Source organism: Halichoerus grypus, chromosome 4 (assembly GCF_964656455.1).
Source record: "Halichoerus grypus chromosome 4, mHalGry1.hap1.1, whole genome shotgun sequence".
NCBI classification, from domain to species: Eukaryota; Metazoa; Chordata; class Mammalia; order Carnivora; family Phocidae; genus Halichoerus; species Halichoerus grypus.
In genome coordinates this window covers 185472984-185483210 of record NC_135715.1, presented here as the reverse complement: position 1 = coordinate 185483210, position 10227 = coordinate 185472984, and the positions used below count along the sequence as shown (strand labels likewise).

At 36.1% G+C, this 10227-nt stretch overlaps 1 protein-coding gene across 1 annotated transcript in view; it reads right to left on the bottom strand.

Moving 5' to 3' along the window:
* The window catches only part of PSMD1 (proteasome 26S subunit, non-ATPase 1), an 88185-nt gene that overhangs the window by 54561 nt on the left and 23397 nt on the right, over positions 1 to 10227 (bottom strand). The window contains exons 13-16 of the mRNA XM_078070036.1: positions 8652 to 8763; positions 7922 to 8118; positions 6463 to 6558; positions 5363 to 5427 (exon numbers count right to left, since the gene is read on the bottom strand). Coding sequence (XP_077926162.1) covers positions 5363 to 5427; positions 6463 to 6558; positions 7922 to 8118; positions 8652 to 8763 — 470 coding nt within the window. The remainder of the gene's footprint in view (positions 1 to 5362; positions 5428 to 6462; positions 6559 to 7921; positions 8119 to 8651; positions 8764 to 10227) is intronic.

The following is a 10227-nucleotide window of genomic DNA, read 5'->3' as shown; positions in this document are numbered from 1 at the left end:
ATGAAAAAAAAAATTATCCATTTTGGTTCTAGTCTCTAATATGATGGGTTTATATATTAAATTATATATTAAGATTTATATTCTTGCCAAGTCACATAAGTTTTCTGATGTCACTTTAATAGTATTCCAAACCGCATCTTATATATCTGAAGGCATATATAATTGTTTCAGAAGTCTAAATACTAGAGATGGCACGCACACTACCAAACTCTACCCCGAGACAAACTAGAGTAAATAGACTACCTTCTCACATGCTCTATACTACCTCCAAATTGGTGTATGTGTTTAAACATACACATACCTACAAAATTAACTATATGACCCTTAAACTAGTCAGCGTCAATTCCTAGGGAAAAAAATTCTTTGCTTATAGTCAGCTGAGAGATCTTTCTCTAGTTAATGAGAAATATTCTAATACTTCTAGAAAATGAAATACAATTCCAATATAAACTATTTTTGAAAAAGTACAACATAGTACAAACTTTTACCGCTTTGATATACAACTGATTCTTCTATTTCAGAATACTTTAAAGAAATCTATAATTTTAAAGCAAATCTCAGAAGTTAACCACACCAATGGCAACAAAAAGACTACAGTTTTAAGTTCAAAGAGAAAGAGTAGACTGTATCTCTTTAGAAAAATAATTAAAAAAAAAACCTTTCATTCGCTTTCATATTTATTGTTAATTAATGAAGGGGGAAAACAAAGGTATAGAAAAAGAGTGAAAAAGACAAAATTAAAGGAAGTTATAGCATCAAGAACATAAACACAAAGACAATGAGACAGAATACAGAGAGTATGTACTGAATTGATACAAAATTGTGAGTGGAGATACTGTAAACATCTTTACATGCATTTGGTGGTAACTAACTGCTGGGGTTCCTTCAAATTCTAAGGATCTATGATGGTACAACATTTTTATATTCAAGGAACCCATTTCTTTATGGTCTTAAAAAATGTCTGCGCCAGGAATCTCCCTCACATCTTGCAAGATCCATCCATATCTGAAAGCATATTAATGTTTACACTGAGAAATAGCCAGTTTTATATTGTAACACCTTAAGTTATAGCAAAGAGGACCAGGATTGTCTAATTTTAAGAAAGGTCTATATCAGGGGCACGTAGGTGGCTCAGTTGGTTAAGAGTCTGACTCTTGATTTTGGCTCAGGTCGTGATCTCAGGATCATGAGATCAAGCCCCACATTGGGCTCTACACTCAGCACGGAGTCTGCTTGAGATTCTATCTTCTTTTCCCTCTGCCCCTCCCCCTGCTTGTGCTCCCATACCCTTTCTAAAATAAACAAACAAATAAATAAATAAATAAATAAAATCTTTAAAAAAAGTCTGTATCAGATCATTATAGCAACTTAATCTCAACAAGTATGTAAAGACCAATGCTTCTTTTAACTTCTTTCTTCCCTTTCCTTTCCAATGTCAAGTTAAAATAGTTCAAATTATGTTCAGTTCCAACTGAGTTTCAGTCAATGCCAAGCACAGTACTGTACAAAGAGTTATAACAGTTATAACTATAGTTATAATAAAATCTGCTTACTGGACAGATTAACAATGGTCCTAACAATCACCTATTTATTACACAAAAAATGTACTAGAATCATTTCACCTTGGCAAAAATGTTTTTCAACTTAATCTCAATATTTATCATATATATTATGAACAAATAACACACAAATATCAGGAGAAAGAAACAATGAAAATACTGTAACTCCCTGGACTACCTGAGAGTAAAGGAGATAATACACATTGAGAATTTTCAGTTTCCCACAAGACAATTTCATCTATGTTGAAGTACAAATACATGTTTACCCACATGTTTTCAGTATTCATGTCCAGTAAGTACACTTAAAAAGAAGATTAAAAAAAAAATTAAGAAGAAATAAATTCTTAAAATATGGTTCAAGAAAGTCAAATATCTGCAGTTATTTTAAAAGTAGTATGTAAGATCTAAAAGGGAAGAAATGATAAAATGAAGCACATTCTAAGAAAGCAAATGATGGTGCATCAGAAAACATTTACTATTCTTAAGAGACAGAACAGAAACTTTCCAAATATTAAAGGTAATGAGGAAATTTGAGAATAAAAATGTCCTATGAGAGTCACTTAGGAAAATAGTACTTTGATGGAAACGCATGTTGTAGAAAGCATTGGTCTATAATGAGATCTGTTTTGAATTTCAGTTCTACCATTTAGTTCTGACAATGAGAAATTTTATTAACTATTTTGGAATTCAATTTCCTTTTTAAAAAAAAATATTTCTAAGTTTCTTTCACCTTTAAAAATTCTTACTCTAGGGAAATGGCACTAATCTAAAATTTTGAGAATCTGGTTTCAACTGCAATTCCTTAGACAAGTTGATTACATTTAATTTTCTTCATCTATAAAGGAACTTTCACACAAAATCATCTCTAAAGTCTTTTCCAGTTTCTCTACTTATAAAGAGTCATATTATGAAAACAAAACTCAGAATGGTCCCTTAGAAATAACAAGCACATAGAACCACTCATTAGCTGGATCTGACTATCCTAGGTAGTAAAAAAAAAAAAAAAACAACTTAGCAAAGCCTAAAAGCAGCTCACGGGAGACATCTGCTGCTGAAACTGGGAATTTAGCATGAGTGTGAGCTACAGGAAACGCAAAAGCAGAAATGAATGTTAACTGGAGAGCAAAGCGCTGTCAGGTTAAAAAGGGAAGAAAAACAGTCTTCCCGAAGCTCAACTTCCTATGTGCAGAATATACACACCAGGCCACTGATTTATAGGATACGAAATATAAAATCAAGAAGAATTAATAACTGACAACAAAGAAACAAAACAAAGGAAGAGACCATCATGAGTAGGATTATTTACACAAACCAACAGTTACTAAAGGCACCCCTAGAAAAATATACTTTCCAAATCAAAATTATCTAGCTCTCTGATAAGAATTAAAACAAAACAAAAAACCCTCTCTGGATGGCAATAATACACCCCCCCAACACCCCCCCCCCATCTAAACTCTAGAGCAAAACCAGTGAAAGGTTAGGGTCACAGCTTGGCTGAAATAATACACCAAAAATGGACAGGCAGAACATAGAACTATCCAACGTCTATTTTTACTTCCATTTTTCCCCCCCTCAGGAGAATGATTTTTGGACCAGAAGGATAAAAAGTAATGTTGTAAAGATTGATCAAAATGTAAAACAGGTGAGGGGCGCCCAGGTGGCGCAGCTGGTTAAGCTGCCGACTCTTGGTTTTGGCTCATGTTGTGATCTCAGGATCATGAGATCAAGCCCTGCATTGGGCTCCCCACTCTGCATGGAGTCTGCTTCAGATTCTCTCTCTCTGCCCCTCCCACTTGTGCTTTCTCTCTCAAATAAATAAACAAAATTTTTAAAAAGATGTAAAACAGGTGCAAAGACTGGCTGCCTTAAATGAGTTCAACCCTGTAAGCTAAATGAATCACCTCCCTGAAAGAGAATTTGTGGTTGTAATTATGGAACCACTGCTGACAAATTTGAGGAAAAAAACAGAAAATGGCAAAGGTACAAAAAGACTATAAGTGGCTAAATATTCTATGTTCAAAAAGAGAAAGAGGACTCAAGAAACTAAGTGTGGAGTCAATTGCAGATCTTTTTAAAAAATGTAGAATAGCTTAATGCACATAGGTTTTGTCATACCTTAGAAAAAGAATCCATGAATATCTGACACTTCTATGGATTACTAAACCCAATAATCATCACATACCCTATTTTGGAGGTATTAGACGAGTAGATCTGTGTAAATACTGTCTTCAGATTTAGTGAAGGCTCTCTAGTGTCTTTGTGAACAAGTTGAACAAATGAGGGTTAGAGGACAATACAATGAAGGAGGTTAGCATGTGGCTGAACCACCTTATTCAACAGAACTGACTGGTATAAGGAGAAACCTGATTACTATGTCATATGGGTCTGTACTTTGCTGTTTTATTCAACATTTTTATCCACAGAGGAGTAAAATATTTTACAGCCTATCTGGATAACTTCTCGATAAATGGAATAACTTCCTATCTAAGATGTTATGAGAAGTTCCTATAACCAGTTCACAATGGATGTTCAATATTTGTTGAATCATATTGTGACCTTTACAACAAAGGTTCACTCCCAGGAACCTGGAAGAAAATCTACCCCAGAGATTAAAAGGACATGAGTGAGACTCATCTAACTGACTCATCTAACACGTACCTTGGGAACTTATTTTTTTGTATAATTCCATCATAAATGAGCTACAATAATCATGTCCAAACAGAGCTAAAAGAAGTACTTTTAATTTGCCTTTGCTGGGTTTTAATATAAAGTATCTTAGCCAAAAGAAACAGTGGTACTTGAGACTGGAGATAAGCAGACAGTAAGAAGAACTCCAAGAAGTACTACTGCATCTGCTACCACTGTTAGAGTAATCACTACTATCACATGCTTAAATAACACTTAGTAGTGCCAGACGCTGTTCTAAGGGCTTTAGATCTTATCTTAATTCAGTTACTCATCCAAAAACACACTTTTTTTTTTACCCCAAGATTTATTTATTGAGAGAGAGAGAGAGATAGAAATAGCACAAGCAGGGGAAAGGGCAGAAGGAGAGGGAGAAGGAGATTCCCTGCTGAGCAGGGAGCCCCACTCAGGACTCAATCCCAGGACCCTAGGATCATGACCTGAGTTGAAGTCAAGAGTCTGCCATTTAACTAACTGAGCCACCCAGGCACCCCAAAAACACACTTTTTAAATAGGTACTATTGTTACACCCATTTTACAGTTGAGAAATTGGAGGCTCAAAAAGGCTAACAAGCCCAAAGTCACTCCGCTTGAAGGGGCAGAGCCAGGATTCAATCCCGGCAGACTGGTTTCAGAGTATGTCCTCTTAATCACAACTATCCTATGCCAAGCGCATCTCCAAATCTCAAGTCCAAAATAATTTTCTTAAATCTGCAGATTTTTCACCCTTCTGCATTGAAACAAAGCCTATTCTCTTTTATTCTCATTAGAGAGCTTCAGGAACTCTACAACCCTATGTAAGAAACAGCATCCCATTTGAATTACCAATGTGTATGGAAAGAGGAGTACTAAACATGTTACTTGGATTTAAAAATTTAAGCAAATACACAGAATGTTATGAAAAAAATAAATAATAAAGTTGTTTTACTACTTTTCAAATAGGTTCTTGGTCTCTCAAGACACACTTGCTTCTTTTTCAGATCAACAGTACTAATCTTATTGTTAAATGGTCTTCACTCTGAACCTAGATATATCCCTCAGATATTTAGTTTCTGTTTAGTTACTATTAAAAAAAAAGGGGGGGACTATAAAGAGAAACAGAAATTAGAAATTATTACCTGAAGAGAATGAACCCAAGTGATTCTACTGCTGCCCTCCGGACATCATCATTGACATCGCTTACCTAGGAAAAATTTTAAAGGATGATTACATTATACCATGAATTCTATTACTAGAATTAACTGATACAAGAGGCTCACATCATTCAAATATAAATCAGACCTCATTAATATATTACTCTTTAATTAGAATGTCATCCCTCAATTTAGGAAAAACTCATCTGAAATACTCTATTTCAGGGCTTAGAAGCCTTTTAAGCTTGGTGAAGTTTAAGAATCAGGGCTACTTCTAAAGATTATTTCAGGTGCACTATAGCTTTTGTGGGCTACACTGAAAATCTAACCATTCCTTCAATGTTGTTTTCAAAAAAGTATGTTCTAAATTCAAGCAAAATACAAACATTTACAATTTACAACATACCACATGCTGCACTGATAAAAAATAAATTAGTAATAAATACTATGGAATGTGAGTATCTCTGGGAAGAAGATAATAATGGTTCTAAATCTTTCCTGCATGGGAAGATGATCTGAGGTTTACCTTCTCCTGGAAACAAGATGGTAGAAACCTACTAAGTTAAGACATATGTGCAATGTCCATTGTGTTACCAGGCAACATTATTGTTCATAAACTCTATCTGGATTGGGAAGACTAGGAATGGGAAAAGCCTGTTGGAAAACATGGGCACTGGCTTTCCTGTGCAAGGTATCTCTTGTAATAGAGCATGTTCCCTAGGGGTACCTGGAAGCTAAGTTCACAGGCTGTAAAAAGAAGTGGTTTTTATTGTTCACTACATTTCTCTATCCTAGGGTAGCCGCACATACTCACATGGTCTTGTCCCTTACAAATGAGGGTGCCCCTTGGAGTTGGTTTTCAGAAGTTGCCCCTGAATGATTTTAAGGACCTCTATTTGTACTGACATACTGTCATCCTGTTTTATTCCTGGTGCTTAGGTTATAGCTGATTGTGTCCAGCTAGTGAGAATCTGAACCTGAGGTCACCCGTGGTGGTCATGCAGTGTGGGTGCTGCAGCAGCCTAGACATTTAATGTCCATCTGCAAACTTTTCTTTCCACCTCTACCCAAGAAAGAGTACTTACAGCAACGTGTAGCAGGCGTCGAATAGCTTTGTTGTTACCCGAGCCACAATAAGCCATGGCTACAGTGTACATTCCAGATCGTCGAAGAATTGGGTCCTAAGAAGAATAATCTACATCAATCGACAAGTTATCATTTCAAACAGTGACTTCTACAGTCTAACTGGCACAGCTACATCCACCAGGAGAGTTGGTTTTAGGTAAGAAATGAGAAACTTAAGGAGAACGATTTTGTGGTTGGTAATTTTCTAAACGAATGTGGAAATACAGACTCTAATAAAGGAGGAATTAACTCCTTTTAATTCCCAATGCTCTATGCAATGTGCCTGCATTGCTGTACACTGACTAGGAAGTATCAACCTAAGTCCTAACTACTCTGATACTCAGCTTCCATCTATTAAACAAACAACAAAGACGCTCGCTTCTAATTCTACATTGTAACTTGCTTACTTAATTCTTGAGCACTGAGTGGAACAGATATGGCGTCTGAGAGCTGAGCAAAATAATGAGCAGTTTTATCACTTAACTATTAACAGTGGTTCTTTTTATCAGACTACACAGGACAGCATTAGCTACCACTGACTACCCACCACACAAAATACCACGGTCAAAATAAAATAGAACAAAACAAAAGGCAATGAAAAAAATTCATCCAGATAAATAAGCATAGAGACAGGCACTGGTTTTTGATGAAAAAACAATGAGATAAACTTTTTATCTTATTAAATCATTATGAAATGATTCCAAAAATATTATTTCCAAAAGAAATCAACTTGTAGGGGGTGCCTGGGTGGCTCGGTCGGTTAGGCAGCTGCCTTGGGCTCAGGTCGTGTTCCCTGGGTCCTGGGATCGAGCCCCACGTCCGGCTCCCTGCTCAGTGGAGAGCCTGCTTCTCCCTCTCTCTTTGCCTGCCTCTCTGCCTGCCTGTGCTTTCTCTCTCTGTGTCAAATAAATAAATAAAATCTTTAAAAATAAAAAAAAAGAAATCAACTTGTAAATTTTTTTTTTATTATTTATTTGAGAGAGAGCGAGTATGGGAGGGGGGAGGGTCAGAGGGAGAAGCAGACTCCCCGCTGAGCAGGGAGCTCGATGTGGGACTCGATCCTGGGACTCCAGGATCATGACCTGAGCTGAAGGCAGTTGCTTAACCAACTGAGCCACCCAGGCGCCCTCAACTTGTAAATTTCTAAAGAACTTTTCTGGATCTGCTTATCTGAAAATTACTGATCTGAAGTCTTAATTTAAAATTCTCAAATTAGTCCTGTTTACCTGTTCTAATCAGTGCTCTCCTTTCCTACATTCCACTAAGCTTTATAGATCTTGCAAGGAGTTTCCTCAAGTGTAGCTAGGTGTTCTGATGGGAACTGAGATAATTTCTAATGAAAGTGTTTCTCTAAATGCTGGCGATAAACGGGGTGTGATGAAGTGCAGGGAGAAAAGGATAAATAATGTATCATCTCACCTTATCACGGCACAGAGATTCAATGAGAGCATCAGCCTCCTCCATCCTCCCATACATTACTAATGCTATGCCAACTGCAAGACCACGCAGAATCTTCTCATGTTGAGTTTCCTGTGCATAGCCGACCATGTCCTCAATAGCCTGGGCATTTTTAGAGCCCAACATAACCAAACCTAGGGCCAGGCCAGCTGCTTCACCTAGTGAGTAAAAAGTAAAACATTAAAAAATAATAATTATGTATGAAAATCAATAAAACATATCTTATCAGAAGTGGCACTTATTATCATCAACTATCAAAACAACAATTAGCTTCTGGTGGCATTTTTTTCAAACCATCTAATAAAAAGCACATCCATATATTTATAGCTATTTTCCTTTTAAATCTTGACAGAATGCATCATCAAATCCTACAATGATTTCAAAGGAGACATAATGACATTATTCTACACTATCACCAAGCAGTACAGATAGCTCTGAGACTCAAATAGGTCACTTTAATAAATTTCTATTTGCAAAAGTCAGTTATATAGACAGATATACAGGATATATCATTTTAAAAACCTATATATAACAAAACCTATTTCTACGAATTTGACAAATAGGGCAAAATCCACTCCCCTCTATAAGTAATCTATTAGATTTTTAAGGGGCTACAAAATATAAATAGAAAATAAATATTAGTTACATTAGTTAATCCTAAAGTTTGTTGTCTCTGGAAAGAATCTCTCACCTGTCACAGCATCATCCTGATAAAGGTTTGTTTTTAGCAAATCATACACATCCTGGCGTGCAGTCCCCATGGCAGCCAAACCAAGGCCCAGACTGCCACCATGTCGAACAATCTAGGGAAAAAGCATGGGATCTGCTGATTTGGAACACTGTACTTAAAAGTCCAAGTTTTTATTCTGATTTAAAAATACATTGTGATATTAAATATGTAGAGCAATTGACCTAGTGAGAATGATCAAAGTATTTGAGAACCAGACAGCCAGTGGTAACCTCAGCAATTTCAGTTTCAAAAGAATGGTGCTTGCTGATGCAAAATAATAGCAAGTTGAGAAGTGAATGAAAGACAAGAAAATGGAGGGAGAGGGTACAGCTCTCTTTCAATAAGTTTACATGAGAAGCGGAGAAATATAGTAACTAAGAGGAAGAAGCAAGGGTCAAAGAAAGATTTTTTTTTAGGATAGGTGAGACCTGAATATGCTTATGGGATGAGGGGAAAGGAGCCTGAAGAGAGGAGAAAAGGGTATCTAATAGAACATGGTTGTAAAGAAGTGGGGAAAAAATGGGGTCAAGGGCCAAAGTTGGTCTTTATTTCAAGAGGGACACTTTAGTAGTCATGTGTCATTTCTGAGTGCAGTCTCCTTTTATAGGTGACAGCATCCCAATCTTGCTTGGAAAATACTCCTCTCCCATTGGCTAGTCTTGGTGAGATTGCCATTTAATAAGCACCCAACTTCCCCTACCCAAAGTGGACTGTGACCCAAAACAGACCACTTGGATGCTCTTTCTCTGAAATTATAATCTTTTTACAGTGAAATGACCCAAAACCATTTCAAGTTCATTCATCCTGACAGTAGGGCCTAGAGAGACAATTCCATTAGTTCCTGTTATCTAGATCCCTAGAACTGCCCTGGTTCTTAACTTTTGCGAGAATTGGTTTATCCGCTTTTCCTTTAATTATATAAGCTACTTCCAATAAACTCTTTAAGTCGATCAGTGGAAGTTTCTATTGCTGGCAACCAAAGACCTTTGTTTGATAAGAAAATTTTTACCCAAGACCAGAGGAAATGAGGCAAAAATATAAATAAATGTACATAATATTTGTGGATGAGGAGCTCATTAGCTAAGACAGATGATCCCACTGGCCTCAATCTTTTCACTGAAATAGAAGGACAAAGTTGTCTGGCTTACTTAGCTACTCTCCTAATAGCCTTCTAAAAAAGAGTCTAACATAAAAGCTAAAGTCTAAAATCCTATTTCAAGGTTCCATAAAGTAAGAGCAATCTGCTTAATAAGTTTTTCCAAAAGAATTACATTTAAAAATTATAAAATAGCAAATAACCAAGAATTCTGGTTCCTTTGAGTTATGCATTTCTTTGGGACTTAGTTTCCTATAAAATAACAAAATTAGACTAAATGATCATTAAGGTCACTTATAGTTATAACATTTCAAGACTCTTAAGTGTGGAAATACAACAATACATATTTTACAAATATATGGTACTTTATTTTGCTTGTCACATACAAGGTTTAAAGGACTGAGAAGCACAATTTTAGTTTATAGAGAAGGAAAAAAATTA